This window comes from Alligator mississippiensis, chromosome 5 (genome assembly GCF_030867095.1).
Source record: "Alligator mississippiensis isolate rAllMis1 chromosome 5, rAllMis1, whole genome shotgun sequence".
Classification (NCBI taxonomy): Eukaryota; Metazoa; Chordata; order Crocodylia; family Alligatoridae; genus Alligator; species Alligator mississippiensis.
The window spans coordinates 220,625,629-220,645,536 of NC_081828.1; the positions used below are offsets into that span (position 1 = coordinate 220,625,629).

The 19,908-nt window shown below is 51.6% G+C and overlaps 1 protein-coding gene across 5 annotated transcripts in view; it reads left to right on the forward strand.

Moving 5' to 3' along the window:
• SMARCD3 (SWI/SNF related, matrix associated, actin dependent regulator of chromatin, subfamily d, member 3) overlaps positions 1–19,908 on the forward strand; it is a 99,412-nt gene that overhangs the window by 52,005 nt on the left and 27,499 nt on the right. For 4 of the 5 annotated variants that reach the window (XM_019499009.2, XM_014604431.3, XM_019499008.2 and 1 more), the window contains 3 exons: positions 13,198–13,320; positions 14,336–14,431; positions 15,983–16,084. In XM_019499009.2, the coding sequence (XP_019354554.1) occupies positions 13,198–13,320; positions 14,336–14,431; positions 15,983–16,084 (321 nt within the window). The remainder of the gene's footprint in view (positions 1–13,197; positions 13,321–14,335; positions 14,432–15,982; positions 16,085–19,908) is intronic. The other variant, XM_059729336.1, reaches the window with a different exon arrangement.

The following is a 19,908-nucleotide window of genomic DNA, read 5'->3' on the forward strand; positions in this document are numbered from 1 at the left end:
ATCCAGGCAACTACAAGCCAATCAGCTTGCCCTCAATCCCTAGAAAGATTTTGGAAAAAATTATTAAAGAGACCATTCTAGACAAGCTGGCTGATGGCAAAATCCTGAGAGACAGCCAGCGCAGGTTTGTTGTGAGTAAGTCTTGCCTGACCAGTCTCATCTCGTTCTATGGCCAGGTGACATATCACCTGGACAAGGGAGAAGAGATTGATGTCATATATCTGGACTTTAAAAAAGCCTTTGATCTGGTGTCCCACAATCTCCTCATGGAAAAAATGGCCAACTGCGGCCTTGGCTACATCACAGTCTGATGGCGGGGGAATTAGCTCCGAGGTTGGACCCAGATAGTAATAGTCAACGGAAGTAAATCATCATGGTGCTCGAAGACCTGTGGTGTCCCCCAAGGCTCCATCCTTAGACCTGTACTCGAACGTCTTTATTAACGATGTGGACACTGGTGTCAGAAGCAGACGGGCCAAGTTCACCGATGACACCAAACTTTGGGGTAGAGCGTCCACACCCGAGGATAGGCTGGTGATCCAGGCTAACCTTGATAGGCTTAGATAGTGGGCGGATAAAAACCTGATGACATTCAATACGGAAAAATGCAAGGTACTCCACCTCAGGGGGGAAAAAAAACCCACATCACACTTGTAGGCTCGGTAGTGCTACGTTCGCTAGCACCATGGCTGAAAGGGACTTGGGGGTCATGATTGACCACAAAATGAACATGAGCCACCAGTGCAATGTCACAGCTGATAAAGCGAACAAAACTCTGGATTGCATCTGTAGATGCTTCTCAAGCAAATCTCAGGATGTCATCCTCCCGCTGTACTTGGCCTTGCTGAGGCCACAGCTGGAGTGCTGCATCCAGTTCTGGGCTCCACAATTGAAGAAGGATGTGGAGAAGCTTGAGAGTCCAGAGGAGAGCCACGCGCATGATCAGAGGAGAAGAGAACAGGTCTTACGAAGAGAGTCTGCGAGCCATGGGACTCTTCAGCCTGGAGAAGCACAGGCTCAGGGGGGACCTGGTGACAGCCTATAAGTACATCAGGGGGGTGCATCAGGATCTGTGGGGAATGCCTGTTCACCAGAGCGCCCGAAGGGATGACAAGGTCCAACAGTCATAAGCTCCTCCAAGATCATTTTAGGCTGGAAATAAGGAAAAACTTCTTTACTGCCCGAGCCCCGCAAGGCCTGGAATAGACTCCCTCCAGAGGTGGTGCAGGCACCTACTCTGGACTTTTTTGAGAAATGTTTGGACGCTTATCTTACTGGGATCCTTTAACCCTAGCTGACTTCCTGCCCTTGGGGCAGGGGGCTGGACTCAATGATCTTCCAAGGTCCTTTCCAGCCCCTAATGTCTATGACACTTGGAGCAAATTTGCAGGCACCTCTGCTTCACCTGGGAGCTGACTTTGCCCTCCACTGGGCCCATCCTGAGGAGTGGTTGTGTAATGAAGAACAGTAGAAGTATGGGCCAGCTGCATGCTGCTGCACTGCCCTCCATGCCATCTGCCCAGCTTGCCTAGTTGCTGCATCTGGGCTCCAAACAGGGCTAGAGACAATGCTGGTCCTTGCAAGGCTCCACAGGTGGGGCCTGGGGGTGCAGGGCTGGTTGCCATTTCTGGTCTCTGCTCATAGGTGCCTTCCTTCAAGAAGAATGTGCCCAGCTCTAGTCTGCTGCCTTGGAATCTGCACCTTCCTCTGGGAGGAAGCAGCCTCCCAGCTCCAGAAGTGCCTAAGGCTGCAGCAGGGCCCAGAAGGATGCAGATGTGTACCTGCCCTGAGTCCATCAGGACACCGATGCTGTTTGGGACCCATGTCCACACCGGCATCCAGACTTCATCAAGTGTAGGGGGTTGTCTAACAGCTTCTCTGTGACCTTGCTGGGGACTGTGGGATGCTGAAGGAGGGAGGGAGAGTCCTTCCCTGGAGAGGTGCAGGCTGTCCTGGTCCAGAGTGGCACCAGCTGCTCATGACTCGCTTATCAGCCCTGAAGGACAGGGTGAATGGCAGAGGGGAAATGTCCTGCTGAATGCTGGGTGGAAGCGGGGTGTTACGGCCAGGCCCTGGGGAAGGCTCTGGGACTTTGCACTCGATTGGATGATGCTCCCGAGAGCCAGTCCGATTGTGTATACTCAGGACTGAGGAAGGGATTTGCCAGCCTAGACGTCACCTTGGAGCAGGGATTGGCAGCTTCACTGGAGGCCGACAGGAGGTTCTGGCCTGTAAGATGGAGGCTGAGGCTTTTGTTTCATTTGGCCTGTGTCATCCTTTCTTACTGCTGTTGGTGCCTTAGTTTCTGTGCCTCTGATGCATCCAGGGCTTCAGGACCCCAAGGAAGTCTATGTGGTGGAGGGAGACCACGGTGGTGTGGGACCCGTGGTCAATGGTCAGGGCTTGTGTATGACAATGGTGATCTTTCAGGTGTGTTTGGTCTCCATCCTGCCAGAGGGTGGTGACATCTATCGGCATGCTCTGAACTTGGATGGAGTCCGTGAGTCATAGACTCATAGAAGTCGGGTCGGGAGGGACCTTGTAGATCTTCAGGTCCGACCCCCGGCCTGGGCAGGAAGAAAACTGGGCTCAAATGACCCCAGCCAGGTAGGCATCGAGCCGCTTCTTAAAGCCCCCCAGGGTAGCAGCCAGCACCACTTCCCTTGGAAGTCAGTTCCAGATCCTAGCCGCCCTGACTGTGAAGTAGTTCCTACGGATGTCTAATCTGAACCTACTCTCCAACAACTTGTGGCCGTTATCCCGGGGGGCGCTGGGGGAAACAGGGTCTCCCCCAAACCCTTCTGGTCCTCCCTAGTGAGTTTATAGACGGCCACAAGGTCCCCCCTCTGCCTTCTCTTGTGGAGGCTGAACAGGTTCAGGTCCTGTAGCCTCTCATTGTAGGGCCTGCCCTGCTGTCCCCGGATCATGCGGGTGGCCTCCTCTGGACCCTCTCCATGCTGTCCACATCCCTTTTGAAGTGCGGCGCCCAGAACTGGACGCAGTACTCCAGCTGTGGCCTGACCAGTGTCACGTAGAGGGGGAGGATCACCTCCTTGGCCCTACTTGAGATGTAACTGTGGATGCACAATAGGGTCCGGTTAGCCCTGCCGACCGTGACCTCGCGTTGTCGGCCCATGTTCATCTTGGAGTCAATGATGACTCCAAGATCCCTTTCTGTCTCCATGCTCTCAAGAAGGGAGTTTCCCATCTTATAAGTGTGCTGCTGGTTACTACTGCCCACGTGCAGCACCCTGCACTTGTCTGTATTGAAACGCATCCTGTTTTTGTTAGCCCACCCCTGCAACCTATCCAGGTCTTTCTGCAGTCTTTCCCTCCCTACTAGTGTGCCCACCTCACCCCAAATTTTGGTATCATCAGCAGATTTGAACAGGTTGCTTTTCACCACATCATCCAAATCGCTGATAAAGAAATTGAACAGTGTGGGCCCAAGGACCGAGCCCCGGGGGACTCCGCTGCCCACCCACTTCCCCCCAGGTCGAATATGACCCGTCCACCACCACCCTCTGAGTACGACCCTTCAGCCAATTCACAATCCATCTGACTGTGTAGGCATCGATGCCACAGTTGCCTAGTTTTTTAATGAGGGTGGGGTGGGAGACAGTGTCAAAGGCCTTGCTGAAGTCCAGAAAGACTACATCCACGGCGACACCTGCATCCAATGCTTTTGTGACCTGATTGTAAAAGGCAATCAGGTTGGTCTGACATGACCTGCCCCTCATGAAACCATGCTGGTTGTCCTTGAGCATCATCCCCGATGCCGGCCCATCACAGATGTGCTCCTTGATGATCTTCTCAAAGAGTTTCCCCAGGATTGAGGTAAGACTGATGGGCCTATAGTTGCCCGGGTCCTCCCTCCTCCCTTTTTTAAAGATGGGGACCACATTGGCCATCTTCCAATCATCTGGAACCTGGCCCGAGCACCACAGGCCTTGTCTTCATGGATGAGGTGGGATCAAGGCTCGGTCCTGTTGCGGTGAAGCTGGGAGCATTTGGATAGCTGCCTCGGGCAGTGGCTGGTTGGCACCATCCTCTTGATGATGTCTCATGGGGTCCAGATTTGTGCTATGAGTTGCACATCCTGCTCGTTTCCCCAGGGCTCTTCTCAGTCCTGATAGAAAGCAACTGAATATTTATTTGTTTTTATTTGTATAGCAGTGACCGTGCCCTCTGCACTCTGAAGTACTGACAAGTGAGAAGAGCGTTTAAATCCACCGCTTTGCACCTAAAGGGTTTTCAGTCTAAATGCCAGAGGCATAGCAGGCAGGGTGAGCCGGGATGTCTAGCGATGGTGTTAGGATTCTTGTTCAGACCTGTAAGCTCCCCTCTTGGGGCATGCTGGAAGAGGTGGATTGTTTGAGGGGCTGTGTACAGAGGGAGCGTGGTAGGATTCATGCAGTAGTGGGAGACTCAAACCGGATGGATCTGCGGTGCTGGGACCAGCTGCCCACCATGGGATAGGTAGGAAGCGGGAGCAGTTTCAAACTGATGGGATGGGTAAGCAAGAGCTGGGGAGGGTGGAAAGGAGAAGCCTGTTATGGCTCGTTGTGTGGGGGAGGAAGACAATTTTTCTGGCATGTCTTGGAGGAGCTGCAGGGTTTGGCAGACCAGAGTGCTGGAGCAAGCAGTGACACCATTAGGAAAGGAGCAAGGTATGAATAAGGCTGTTGGGCCATCTCACCGGATATGAGTTTTGCTCTTCTAAGAAGAAATGAGGTTTTGGATGCAGTCTGGATGTGTGGCAAAAAGAGTCAAGGGTGCCTTGCTGGGCAACAGGGAGGAGCCGGGGGTGGTGTCTGCGGTACGGGAGGGAGCCTGAGGGCAGTGCTGAAGGCTCAGGAGGTCAAATTATGAGGTCAGTTTGAGCCATGATGAGGTGGAGCTGTCAGCAAGATCTCCAGGAACAGCTGTGGAGGGGACAGGTGAGGTGTGGAGAGGTAGGTCGACAAGTCGCCCATGTGGAGGTAGTATTTATGGGGATTATAAAGTCTGACAGTTTGCTGGAGCCATTTGTGTGCTCAGGGATATAAATGCCTCTCTGTGGCTGAGGGAATGGACACACTCCGCTGGGCCCAAGAAGAAAGAATGACTCCTGGAAATCATAAAGCGTGCCAGCTTAATGAAGGAGCATGCAGGCTTCATGGGCCAGAGATGAAGGATGCAGAGGCAGCGTGGATTAGCAACCTGTTTCTGACCAGATCTCAAGGCCTCTTCTCTGTTCTTAGCCATCTTGCTCTGTCACTGCCTGGCTTTAACTGCAGTGTTGTGCAGTGCCCTCCTGCACTGGGCTGCTCTCTCTGGGTGCCTGTAGCCTCCTTCTGTCTGACTGCTGCCTCTCCCTTCAACCAGCGGAGAACGTAGCATCGTTTCCCTCCTCCATTCCAGCAGCGCCCGTGCCCTTGCTTTCTGCATTTCTCAAACCCGATAGGCTGCGTACCCTCGGCAGCACGGGGTGAACTTCTAGGGCACTGGTTCTCCAAAGGGGTGCCGTGAGGTGTTCTCAAGGGTCCACAGAGCCGCTGCTGCCACTGTGGCCAAGTGGAACTGTCCAGCCTGCCTTTGGTCATTTATACACATGCTCCAGGAGATGAGGGTGCTTTACTTGGAGTGGCTCTGAGAGCCGCTGTAATTAAAGTGCCTGGGGCATCACATGTGTTGGTGTCCTGGGCTGAAAAATGGCAGCAGGGGTGCTTGAATTAAAGCTCGTTGAACCTGGGGGTGACAGTGGACAATAAGCTGAATATGAGCCAACAGCGTGCCCGTGTTGCGAAGAAGGCTAATAGCATCCTGGGCTGCACTGGTAGGAACGTTGCCAGCAGATTGAGGGAAGTGATTCTTCCCCTCTGTTTGGCACTGGGGAGGTCACATCTGGAGTCCTGTGTCCAGTTGTGAGCCCCCCACTACAGAAAGGATGTGGACAAATTGAAGAGAGTCCAGCAGAAGACAATAAAAATGGTTGGGGGTTGGGGCATATGACTTGTGAAGAGAGGCTGAGGGAACTGGGCTGATTGAGTCTGGAGAAGAGAAGACCGAGGGGGATTGAATAGCAGCCTTCACCTCCCTGCAGGGGGGCTGCAAAGAGGATGGAGCTGGGCTGGTCTCAGTGGGGGCAGGTGACAGGACAAGGAGCAATGGGCTCAAGCTCATAGATTCATAGATTGTCAGGGGCTGGAAGGGACCTTGAAGATCATCGGGTCCAGCCCCCCTGCTCTAGGCAGGAAGACAACAGGGGTCAAGTGACCTGAGCAAGGTGACTGTCCAGTCTCCTCTTGAAAACCTCCAGGGTAGGTGACTGCACCACCTCTGCAGGGAGTTTATTCCACAGTCTGGACACCCTGACTGCGAAGGAGTTTTTCCTGGTATTAAGCCTGAAGTGGCCTTCCAGGAGTTTATATCCATTGGTCCTGGTCTTCCCCAGGAGTGCCCTAGTGCAGTGCTTCTCAAAGTGGTGGTCCACGAACCAGTGGCAGTCCGTGAGCCACCGGTCACCAGTCCGCAGCGAGTTGCCAGGAAAGAAAGAAATATATTTTCAGAAGCATAACATTGATATGTCATAGTGCCACAGTTCGTACGTTCCAGCACTCCAGGTGACGTCACGTCGTGCAAGGTGAGGAAAGAGAAAGAAACAGCCGATCACGCATTTGTGTAACGCTGTTGCACGCAGTTGCTGCCACCAGCTGAACTGGGCACCGGCCCCTGGCCCGCTGGAAAAAAAATTGCCGTTCCACCACATCAGATAGTTTGAGAAGCACTGCCCTAGTGAACAGTTGTTCACTGAGCTCCTGATGCACTGCTCGGATATAGTGGTAAGCTGCAAGGAAAGTTGTGGTTAAATAGTGAGAAAAACTTTCTCACTAGGACGGTAGTAAAACACTAGAACAGGCTACCCAGAGAGGCTGTAGAGTCTCCATCCTTGGAGGTTTTTAAGACCCAGCTAGACAAAGCCTTGTCTAGGATGATTTAATTGGGGCTGGTCCTGCTTCAAGCAGGGGTTTGGACTAGATGTGACCTCCTGAGATCCCTTCCAACCCTAATTTTCTACGAGTCTTTGATATTGAAGATCAGTAATGGAGATTTTGGTTATCTTGAATTTGGAACAACTGGTTGACATTAAGGAGCTTTCCATCCATGCAATATTGGTTACTAACTCCAGATGGAAGTCTATCAGCAGTAAGATAGGAATAGCTGCTATATCAGGGGTGGGCAAAATATGGCCCATGGGCTGGATATGACCCGCAGAGGGGCTTTGTCCAGCCCACAGCATGTCTCTTGGTCCTGCCTGGCCCAGGCATCATCCCATGGTGGCACATCCTGCCGCCAGCCAGGCCCACAGCGGGGCTGGGGCAGCTTTGCACTGGACTGCCTTTCTAGACAGCAGCTGCTGGCCCTAGCCCTGCGGTACTCGCAGGGACTCACGTCCAGCCTGACCAGCCTCGCACCTACTCCAGACTCACCTGCTCGTGCTGAGCTGCTGCAACAACAGCAGCGCCAGTGGGGCAGAAGCGTGTGGGCGTCTGGCTGATCCGCTTCTGCCGGTCAGTCTGGAGCAGGCATGGCATGCTGGGGCTGCGTGCTGTTGGCAGTGGTGGGGAGGTGCCGTAGGGCACGTGGGCTCTGGGCTGTTGCGGGGTGGGGGCAAGAGCTGACCAGCTTGAGGGAGGCGCGTGGGGAGGGGCTACCATGCACACTCCACCATACCCACAAACCCTACAACCACACTCTCCCCCCATGCCCAATCACATACTCCACAGACACTGCACCCTCACACACACCTCTCCCCATATGCAGCCCCCCCCCACACACACAAGGGTCTCTGGGGGTAGCCTCACTCACTGCTACCTGCACACATCCCACCACATGCACACCCACACCCGCCTCAGCACACCCCACAAACCCCATATACACCCATACATCCCCCCACACACCCCCCACATACACTGACAGCCCCCTACAAGCCCCATGCCCCCCTGCCACAATATACAAGAGAAAGACTTCATTTTGAGCTATTATGCAATCACCTTTATATACATGATGCAAACACACACAAATCAGGACAAAAAAATCTTTTAAAAATAAAATTAAAATATGTTATTGTGGATGTTAGATTTTTAGTATATAATTTGGGGTTTTTTTTCCAGTTCCAAGATGGCAAACCCCCTTCCCAAAAGGAATACTTCTGAGGCCAGGGCCAGGACTTCTGGTGGCATAGGTTAGGGGTTAGGGGGACAGGACTTCTGGTACCAAGTTGGTGACCAGGGGACGGGGCACCTGTCAAGGTGCGGGGCTACCTTTGCTACCCTCTACAGCTCACCAAAACTCGTGAAGCAGCCCTCCAGCGAGAATAATTGTCCACCCCTGTGCTATATAGATGGAAAGCCATGTTAGTGCAATCACACACCCTTGCTTGACTTCAGTTCTAACAGTGAAGGGGTCCATTTCCAAGCCATTGCTTAGGGCAGTTGCTGTCATCTTGTGAAGAAGTCTGATGATGGTAACAAATTTTGGCAAGCATCCAAATCTCATCAGGATCTTGCATAAGGCCTCTCTTTTGACTGAATCAAAGGCCTTAGTGAGGTCAGTGAAGGCCATGTAAAGATCTTGGTGTTGCCTGTGTCAGCTGTCTAGAAATAAAGATCATATCTACTGTCTCTCTGTGTGGTCTGAAACCACCCCGGGACTCGGGCAGAATCTCCTCGGCAAGGAGGCGAGTCTTTTGAGGAGAATGTGGGCAAGGATCTTCCCAGCTATGGACAGGAGTGCAATACCACAATAGTTGCTGCAAAGTAAGCTCTCTCCTGTCTTGAATATGGTAACAGATCTGGCACCTCTTAAGTCACTGGGAATTTGCTCATGTTTCCATATTTTCATAACGATGACATAGTTGGCGAGAGAGTTTTTTTCCACTTTCGTTATAAATTTCAGCTGATATTGAATCAAGACCCCATGCTTTGTTGTTTGTCATCTGCTTAATGGCTTTCAAGAGCTCTTGATAAGTTGGCAGATCTACAATGTAGTCCCTAACGGGACTGTGAAACGGTTGGATAGTTTTGTCTTCGACTTTAGAATTTGGGGTCAGGAACTTTTGAAAATTCATCTTCCACCATGCGTTGATGGTGGAGATGTCTTTGAAGAGTTTTGTTCAATCCATGAAATTCAGAGGGACTGCTTCTTTGTTTTCCTGGCTCATGAATGGCTCTGTTGGTTTGGTTTTGTTGAAAAAACTGTTCATGTTGTGGTTGACAGCAAACTTTTGAATCTCTTTTGCTTTGTCCTCCCACCACTTGTTCATTTCCTCTTGAATTTTCCTTTGGGCCTTGGCTTTAACGTGGTGATAAGTGTCTTGCTGCTGTTTGACAAGTTTCTTTGAGTAAGTCCGATATCTTTTATTAGACCAACTCAAATAGTTGGAAAAATTTTTCTTAGCAAGCTTTCAGGCACAAACCCTTCCTCAAGCTGAAGAAGCATCTGTGCTCTTCTTTGCTTCTGTTTGGAGCTGACATCTTTCTGCCAAGCGTTGAAAGGCTCTCTTTTCTCTGTCAACGAGAGCTTGAATCTCTGTATCATTCTCATCAAACCAGTCCTGATGCTTCTTTGTAGAGAAGCCTGGAGGTTCATTGCGTGCCTCGCGGATGCCTTTCTTGAGGCTCTGCCCAGGATCGGTTGTATCAAGATCATCATGGAGACAGAGCGTTTCTCGTTGAGGCACTGCTGGAGAGGATCACTTCTAGCAGAGTCTGGAGCAGCAGGAAAAGCTGGAATTTCTCTCGCCCAGCCAGCCCCATGACTGGCTGGGCAGGCAAGCATTATTCCCTGCTGCCCCAAGCCCACAACATGGGTTTATGAAATGAGACAGACTGAGTTTGGGGCACCTTTTCTAGCTTGTTCCCCATACAGGGTGAGCAGAGTAGATCCTACATAGCCCTGCCCAGCTGGAATTGCTGCTGCTGAATTGCACTGCCTGTCTCGGTTCCAAGTACAAAACAAGCATCATGCAGTCATTGCCTCCGTGTAGGTCCACGTCTAAGGGCTTCCAGTAAACACTAGCACCTGCCCCTATCACTACTTGCCCATTGCTGTAGGACTTGCTATTGAAGGAAGATGCCTGTGCATGTCTTTTTGCAATGTGGGGATGCTGCTGCACATCAGCAACCATGACACTTTGCAGGAAAGAAACTTTGATCAGATAGCAAGGAAAGCCTAGACAACTGGAGGTTTCTATTCTGGTAGCCGTCATCTCCTTTTGCAGCCAGGGTGGAAAACAACTGCAGAGGGCCTGATGGAAAGGGCAGTAGTCCATGTTGGAGAACAAGGTGTGCAAAGGGGTCAGGGTTTCTGTTCCAGAAGTAGGTGGCCGGGCACTGGTTCTCAACCTTGTTAGACTCAAGGTACCCCTCAGTGGAGTCAAGGCACCCCTTGGAAAATGCCAGCTCTTAAGTGTTCACTTGATTTTTAACTACAGAAAAATAATAGTGGAAGCAGGGGGCTGCCACCAAGGAGGAGTATACCTGCTTGGTTCCAGCTTGCAGGGAAACAGTGAAGAAAGCCAAAGCGGAAATGGAGCTTAGGCTGGCAGCAAAAGTTAAGGATAACAAAAAGTCATTCTTTAGGTACATAGGAAGAAAAGGAAGGTGCAGGGTAACTTAGGGCCCCTTCAGGATGAATTAGGGCAGCTGGTAACAGATAGGATGGCCAAAGCGGAGCTTCTAAATGATTTCTTTGCATCCGTGTTCCTGGACATGAATACAAACACGCATCCCATTGGAACCAGTATAGATGCCCACCCACCAACTGTTCGAGCTGACCTAGTAAAGGGGCACCTGGAGGGGCTGAAAGTATTCAAGTCAACAGGCCCTGATGATCTTCATCCTAGGGTACTTAGGGAATTAGCTGGAGTCATAGTGGAGCCGCTGGCACAACTGTTTGAGCGCTCGTGGTGCTCAGGACAGGTCCCGGAGGATTGGAAAAGAGCCAATGTGGTCCCTATTTTCAAGAAGGGGAGGAAGGAGGAAGCAGGTACCTAGAGGCCGGCTAGCCTCCCCTCTATTCTTGGCAAGACCTTTGAGAAAATTGTTAAGGATCACATTTGTGGTGGACCAGAAGGTAAAATGATGCTAAGGGGCAATCAGCATGGGTTCATAGCAGGCAGATCCTGCCTGACTAACCGGGTTTTATTTTACGACTGGGTCACAAAATGCTTGGATGAAGCAATAGAGGTAGAATTATTTTCTTAGATTTTAAAAAAGGCCTTTGACACGGTGTCACACCCAGTTCTTATAAATAAACTAAACAGTTGCAATGTAGATTATTACACAGTCTGGTAGGTAGAAAATTGGCTCATGGGACACACGCAGAGAGTGGTGGTGGCCGGGTCAGTTTCTACCGGTAGAAATGTGGGCAGCGGCGTCCCCCAGGGCTCTGTCCTGGGACCAGTACTATTCAATATCTTCATCAATGACTCGGAGGAGGGAGTAGAAAGCACACTGTCCAGGTTTGCTGACGATACCAAACTATGGGGGGAGGGACACAAACTAGACGGCAGGGAGCATATCCAGGCTGATTTGGACAGGCTGGGGAAATGGGCCGAGCCAGGACAGTTTAGCAAGGATAAGTGTCATGTGTTGCACCTGGGGAGAAAGGATCATCAACACTGCTACAGCCTGGGAGGGACCAGTCTGAGTAGCACGACCGCAGAAAGGGATCTCGGAGTCGTAGTTGACTCCAGTATGAACACGAGTCACCAGTGTGATGAGGTAGCAACTAAAGCTAATCGCCCCCTTTCTTGCATCAGCAGGTGCATCACAAACAGGTCTAGGGTGGTGATACGTCCCCTCTATGCAGCACTGGTCAGGCCGCAGCTGGAGTGCTGTGTCCAGTTTGGGTGCTGCACTTCGAGAAGGATGTGGATGGCCTGGAGAGGGTTCAGAGGAAGGCCACTCATCTGGTTAAAGGCCTACAGAAAAAACCCTGTGTGGACCTATTGGGAGACCTGAACCTCTTCAGCCTCTGCAAGAGGAGTCTGAGAGGTGATCTTGTGGCCACCTACAAACTCATGGGTGGGGGCAGCAGGAAATAGGGGATACGATGTTTACCACGATGCCTGTCAGGGTTACTAGAAATAGTGGCCACAAACTGGAAGAGACCAAATTCAGATTGGACATCAGGAAAAAATTCTTTACAGTGAAGGTTGCCAAAATCTGGAATAAGCTTCCAAGGGAGGTGGTGCTGTCCCTTTCCTTGGAGGTAGTTAAGAGGAGATTGGACAGACACCTGGCTGGGGCCATCTGACCCCAGCACTCATCCCTGCCCAGGGCAGGGGTCGGACTCGACGATCTAATACGTCCCTTCTGACCCTACTTCTATGAAACTAATAGAACAATACTTCTGTTGTAAAGGACTCAGAAAGCCCACAATAGATCAGAGAGCTTTAGCACTATGGATTCCTATTTAAAACCGAGTTTATTTTGTAAATCACATTTGCACACTTAACAGTGATAACATTGTGGGGCACTTTATGGCACTTCTGAAAGGATCCCAAAGCACCGCAGGGTGCTGTAACGCCCTGGTTGAGAATCACTAGAGTATGGGAATGCGATCAAGCGGGCAGCTGCTGGGAGAGCCTGGGGCAGCCACAGATGTGGGAGGCAAGAGCTGTGCAGGGGCTGGAGTAGTGCATGGCACGAGTGTTACCAGTCAGGTTGTGCCAGACGGAGAGCGTGGTGGGAGGGAGGGGCTGTGCCGCGCCTCTTTGTTTGCAGACGCAGGTGCTTCACGGCTGGAGGTCGAAATGAAAGTCTAGATTGATTCATCCAGGTGGCAAGAGCTGTGCACCCGGGCTGCTATCAGGGACCAGCCTGCAAATGTTGTAGAGCAACAGCATTATTTGCTCTTCTCATGAGAGAGCTTCCAAGGACCACAAGGGTCTGGCCGCTGGGCCTGGGTCAGCATCAAGCTCCAGTCTCCCCTGTGGGTCGCAGTAGGCTTTTGGTAATTCTCCGTTGCCACCTGGCTCCTGAGTACAGTGCACAGACTCAGCTTTTCAGTAGCGTTGTTACGTGCCCAAGCCCTTGACGTGAGTTGACACAACACTACCAAGCCTGCAAGGCATACAGTGATAGCGTACCCCAAAACGCCCTCCCCACGGCCGCCCTGTGATACCCTTATTTGTGTGTTGTCTTGCAGCAAAAGCGGAAACTGAGGCTCTACATCTCCAACACCTTTAACCCTGCGAAGTCCGACGCTGATGACTCTGACGGCAGCATTGCGTCCTGGGAGCTGCGGGTGGAGGGGAAGCTCCTGGATGATGTAGGATTTGTGGGCATTTCTCACTTCTCTTCTCTGGGGCTGGGAAGGGGCTGGACGTTACTCCCGTGGCCTGTAGGGTGAGGGCCTGGTCTCCAGGATGCCGGGGTGAGGCAGAGCCTCTCCGTGCAGCCGTGTTCGGGTCATTGCTACTGGGGAAGCATGTGCCCAGCAGCGTCAGTATCACGCTGGGGGCCAGGACAGAAAGGGAGGGGGGCAGGGGCATGGGACAGAAGGAAACGGGATAGCATGTGAGGGGGGAGCACAGGTGTGGAGCAGATGAGCAGCGTTGCACATGTGATGGTCGGGAGGATGTTCTCACAGTCTGCCAGGACCTGTGCGGGGAGCAGAGTGGCCGGAGGGAGCTCATTGCTGCTGAGCCAGTGTGGGACAAGTGTGGCTGAAGCGGGAACCTCAGCAAAGTTAAGCTGAAACTAAGACCCTTGCTTCAATGACAGGAGCAATGCGTTATCTGTGAACCAAAGGAACATGGGCTGCGGGGGCTCCTCCATCACTGGCAATTGTTAAATGGGGAGTGGGTGTGTTTTGTGGTTTGAACACAAACTGAGATCGGCTTGGGGCTGCCTGGGTGAGAGGAGGAGCCGGGATCGCAGTGGGCTCTTCTGGTTCTGGAGCAGCGGTGAGAGCAGCCAGCAGCGGGATGCAGCGGTGAATGCCACCAGCCCATGGCAGCCTCCAGATCTGATGCAAGGACGCTGCTCCCTTCCCACCCAGTTAACCTGGGGAGCTCCCTGCCACAAGGCAGTTGAGGCCCAGGACTCAGAAGTGGCACATCTAGAATGAGAGCACTAGGGTGCAAGCCGGCCACTCAGACAGCGCTGCAGAGCTCAGGGATTCTCCACTTCTCTGGCCGTGGCCAAACAGGACAGCGGTCTTGACAGCCCATGGGTCTGGCCTGCACTGGCAAGTCATGTTCCTAGGGAGCCCGCCATGGGAGGTGAGCAGGAGTTTCAGGCTGGGCTGGCTGCTCTGACTCCTGCCTTTCCTGCTTCTATAGCTCAGCAAGCAGAAGCGGAAGTTTTCCTCCTTCTTCAAGAGCTTGGTCATTGAGCTGGACAAAGACCTGTATGGACCCGACAATCACCTGGTGGAGGTAGGAGGCTCGCACGTCCTGGCCAACAAACCCAGCCTGCTGCTACTGCACAACCCTGGGCCCGTCCCCGTTCCTTCTCCCACCGCTCCTTCCCTTCTCCCTTTCTGCTGGGCAGTTTGTGGCCTCACAAGGGCCTTCGCAGAGGTTGCACGGCTGAGTGTGAAGAGCAAGGGGTGATGGCGTGTGCCTGTTACTAGGGGCATGCAGGAGATGTGCCGTGCTTGGCGGGCTGGCCGTGGTGCGTTACCATCGACACTGCAGTGCGAGCAGTACCAAAGCCACACGGGCGCAGGGAACTCGAGTGGTTCCAAGGCTGATTTTGTTATCTCAGGAGTCAGGTGATGTGCGTGTTTTATCGGTGCCGTAGTTCTCTGGATCGTTGCACTTACATGATCTGCTGACTAGTGAAGATAAGCACCTTAGAAAGCTGTAAATAAGCATCTGTTTTGAGAGGACTATATTGTCCGTGCAGTGGGCTGCCTTCACATACAGCACGCTGCAAGGTCCTTCCAGGAAGATGTGTGGGGAGAAGCTGTGTAGTGATTTGTTTCCAGGTTATGGTTCTTTTTTAAAAGTTAGTTTGGTGCGAGGAGTACATAGGTTGTACTAATGAACACACGTGTAGTGACGAACGTAACGTTGTGGAGAGAGGCTGTGACATCAGGTCCAGCTTGCACTTTCTGACAGACAGCAGTGTCTTAGAACATAGTGGGACCATCTTACCGCTCAAGCCAGTGGTTCTCAACCTTTTTAGCCTCAAGGTCTCCCCTTAACTTTTCTGAATTGAGTTGAACCCTGGCTGAGAATTGCTCATCTAGGATCGGCATTCAGAAAGGCTGTGGCAGGGCCCTTCAGGCTAAAAAGTTTGAAAACCAGTGATCTAGCTGGTGCCAGGTTGGAGCAGGGCCTCATCCTGCCATGCCTCACTATTTCCACCCTATGTCCTGGTCTACACCTATGGGAGGATGAGGCAGGGGTGGTCCCCACCTCTGAGGCAGCTCTTCCACCCTCTTGCATGATGGCAGCTGGACCCATCAGCCCCTATTGCCCATCCCACCAGCCCTGGGAGGATGAGCTGAGCTGAAAACTACAGCTCTGCAGCTTCACATCTGCTCAGTGTGTGTGTGGGCTGCCTGGGGGTGGGAGAGGGCAGCAGCAGCAGTCCCCAGAGGAAAAGCTGTGTGCGCTGCTTGTCCATGGTTTGCTGGGGTGGGTGCATGGCATGAGGCAGTGGGAAGAGAGCGCTTACCTCCTTGCGCAGGGGCCAGGCACCACAACACCTGTAAAGGGATCTTGTGGTTGAGAATCAAATCACTGGCTTAAGCACTAAGGGGAGACACAGGCTGGGTATTCTTCCCTACTTCTTCCCAAGTCCTGATTTTGGAAGGTTTGATTTCAGAGGGTTACTCTGATCTCGGAGGGGTTGAGCATGGAATACTGCACATATGTTGAATGTGTGTGTACACACACACGCAAACACACACAGTTTCCCGTGTTAGCCAGCGTTAAACCAAGGCTGACTTTCCTCCCATTTGGCTTCTCTTTCCACAGTGGCACAGAACCCCCACGACCCAGGAGACCGATGGCTTCCAGGTGAAACGGCCTGGCGACGTGAGTGTGCGGTGCACACTCCTCCTCATGCTGGATTACCAGGTCAGTGTGTGGCTCGTGGTGTGGCAGCTGCTCACATGGAACACCCGTGTCAGGTCACACAAGAGCACAGGGGAGGCGCCTGGCTGCGTGCATCTGGGAGCAATTTCCTGTTGCCGTTCCTGAGATGGGTAGAATTCCTGTCACGCAGGGGGATGGATTTTGCCAGGAAACCATTATAGTTTTTGTGATGTGTTGGGGAAGGAAACATCATTGGTGTAAGAATGCGGGTCTCATTCATCAGCTGTGGAAATGGTGGTGCTGGTGCTGAAGGGGAAAAAAGTGCCTTATGGGCATAAATTTCGTATTGCTGCCATTTGTTCTTTGCCTACCTGCAATGCCTGCAAGTGAAACTGAGGCAGGACAAGCTGGAAGTGGGGCCTAGGCAAATGCAGATGGGTGAGATCTCAGGCTGTGCCAGTTGCACTCAGGCAGTGATGGATATTAGCAGAGGGGTTTAAGTTAAACCCTTCCCAGCATATTTGAAAGCCATCTTGTGGTATGGGAGCAGTTACAGAAACTGTGTTTGCTGGCCATACTCCTTTTCAGATACAAGTAGCTGCTGCATCCCATGTTGTACTGTGCAGAAAATGGGCTGTGGTCATGTCAAAGTGTTGGCATCATTTGTTTTGCCTGTTCCTGTAAAAAGCAGACTCCATCACCACCCCCTTACTCCAGCAATAAGCAAGGCCTCTCTTGGGTCCATACTGCCTGCCAGCCCAGCTGGGAGGCTCGTGACATCCCGCCAAAGGTGAGGGGCTTTGCAAAACTGGGGGCAGGGAGCAGGGTGCTCCTTTCTGTGGCAAAAAGCAAAAAGATGAGTCTCCATTTTGGTAAAAAGGAGCAGAAAAACATGACTAACTTTAACCAGTTCAGAAAGGCTCAAGAGCACCGTAAGGCAGGGGAAAAGCACCGTCAGAAATGGCACTGCTTGTTTTCAAGTAACCAACAATTTGGAAGCTGCTGAACATGATGCGTTGAATCAGTGGTCTAGGACATAAAGAAAATTGGTTGCTATTGGAATCACAGAATCATAGAATCATAGAAAATGACGGTTGGAAGCGATCTCAGGAGGTCACATCTAGTCCAATCCCTTGCTGAAAGCAGGACCATCCCCAACGAGATCATCCCTGCCAAGGCTTTGTCTAACCAGGTCTTAAAAACATCCAAGGATGGAGATTCCATAACCTTTCTGGGTAACCTGCTCCAGTGCTTCACCACCCTCTTTGTGAGAGAATTTTTCCCAATATCTAACCTAAACTTCCCTTGGTGCAACTTGAGACCATTGCTCCTTGTTCTGTCATCAGCCACCACTGAGAGCAGTGTGGTTCCATCCTCTTTCGATCCCCCTCCAGGTAGCTGAAGGCTGCTATTAAATCCCCACTCATTCTTCTCTTCTCCAGACTAAAGAAGCCCAATTCCCTCAGCCTCTCCTCACAAGTCATGTCCCCAGCCCCCAAACCATTTTTGTTGCCTTCCACTGGACTCTCTCCAGTTGGTCCACATCCTTTCTGTAGTGGAGAGCCCAAAACTGGACACAGTACTCCAGATGTGGCCTCACCAGTGCCGCATAGGGAAGAATAATCACTTCCCTTGACCTGCTGGCAACACACCTACCAATGCAGCCCAGTATGCTGTTAGCCTTCTTGGCAACAAACACTGCTGGGTCATATTCAGCTAATTGTCCACTGTCCCCCCAGGTCCTTTTCTGCAGAGCTGCTGCCCAGCCAGTCGGCCCCCAGCCTGTAGTGGTGCATGGGATTGTTCTGTCCTAAGTGCAGGACTTTGCATTTGTTCTTGTTGAACTTCACGAGATTCTTTTCGGCCCAATCCTTCAGTTTGTCGAGATCACTCTGAGTTGTAGTCCTACCCTCCAGAGTATCTACTACTTCCCCCAGCTTGTGTCATCTACAAACTTGCTGAGGGTGCACTCTATCCCATCTTCCAAGTCGTTGATGAAGACGTTGAACAAAACCGGCCCCAGGACCAACCCCTGGGGCACTTCACTTGATAGTGCTTGCCAACTAGACATGGAGCCATTGATTACCACCCTCTGTGCTGGGTGCTCCAGCCAGCTTTCTATCCCCCCTGCAGTCCATTCATCCAGCCCATACTTCTTTAGCTTGCCTGTGAGAATGTTGTGGGAGACTGTAACAAAAGCCTTGCTAAAATCAAGGTATATAACATCAACTGGTGTTATAAACAGAGCATCTACAGAGCCAGTCATCTCATCACAGAAGGCAGTCCTGTTGTTCAGGCATGATGACTGTCGGTGACTGTTCCTAATCACCTTCTTCTTCTGCAAGTGCTTAGAAATGAATTACTTTAAGATCTACTCCATGATTTTTCTAGGGACTGGGGTGAGGCTGACTGGTCTGTAGTTCCCTGAATCTTCATTCTTCCTCTTCTTAAATATGGGCACTATATCTGCCCTTTTCCAATCATCTGGGACCGCTCCTGATCGCCAGGAGTTTTCAGAGACGACGGCCAGCAGGTCTGCAGTCACGTCGGCCAACACCCTCAGCATGCTTGGGTGCATCCCATCTGGTCCCATGGACTTGTATTTGTCCAGCTTTTCTAAATAGTCCCTAACCTGTTCTTCACCACTGAGGGCTGTTCACCTCCTCCCCAAACTGTACTACCTGCTGTAGTAGAGTGCGAGCTGACTTTGCCTGTGAAGACAGAGGTGAAAAAGGCACTGAGTACTTCAGCCTTTTCTGTATCATAGATTCATAGATGTTAGGGTCAGAAGGGACCTCAACAGATCATCGAGTCCGACCCGCTCCCTAGGCAGAAAAGAGTGCTGGGGTCAGATGACCCCAGCCAGATGCCTTTCCAGCTTTCGATAGGCACTAGGTTGCCTCTCCCATTCAGTAAGAAACCCACGCTTTTCTTGATCCTTCTCTTGCTGCTGACATACGTGTACAAACCCTTCTTGTTACTCTTCATGTCCTTTGCTAGCTGCAACTCCAGTTGTGCTTTGGCCTTCCTAATTTCATCCCTGCGTGCCCGAGCAATGCTCTTATACTCCTCCCTAGTCGTTGCTCCAAGTTTCCACTTAGAAGCTTCCTTTTTGTTATTAGCTGACTGAAGAGTTCCCTGATAAGCCAAGCTGGTCTTCTGCCACACATGCTAGTTGTCCTGTGCATTGGGTTGGTTGTGCCCTCAGTAAGGTTTCTTTAAAGTACAGCCACCTCTCCTGGACTCCTTTCCCCCTGAGACCATCCTCCTAAGGGATCCTATATGTGCAGTGTCGCATGGAGTGAAAGGATGTCTGACTCCATAAGTGTCTGCCTGCAAATTAAACAAACCTGTTCTATCAATGGGAGCTGCAGTCTGAGTGACACATGTTAGAGGCCTCATGCTGCCACTAGTAATTCCTCTTTGAAAGTCCTAGACACTTGAGATGACAATTTCCTTATTCAGGAAGCATTGTCACCACCACAGGGCACTCCGCAGTAGGCCTCAGCCAGGCAGATAAAGAGGAATTGATCTCTGAGCTCAACATCAGAGCTCAACTAGGGCCAAGTGACCAGGAAGTGGTTATTCTGCTTGCACAGTAATGTCATAGATTCATAGATGTTAGGGTCAGAAGGGACCTCAATAGATCATCGAGTCCGACCCCCTGCATAGGCAGGAAAGAGTGCTGGGTCTAGATGACCCCAGCTAGATACTCGTCTAACCTCCTCTTGAAGACCCCCAGGGTAGGGGAGAGCACCACCTCCCTTGGGAGCCCGTTCCAGACCTTGGCCACTCGAACTGTGAAGAAGTTCTTCCTAATGTCCAGTCTAAATCTGCTCTCTGCTAGCTTGTGGCCATTGTTTCTT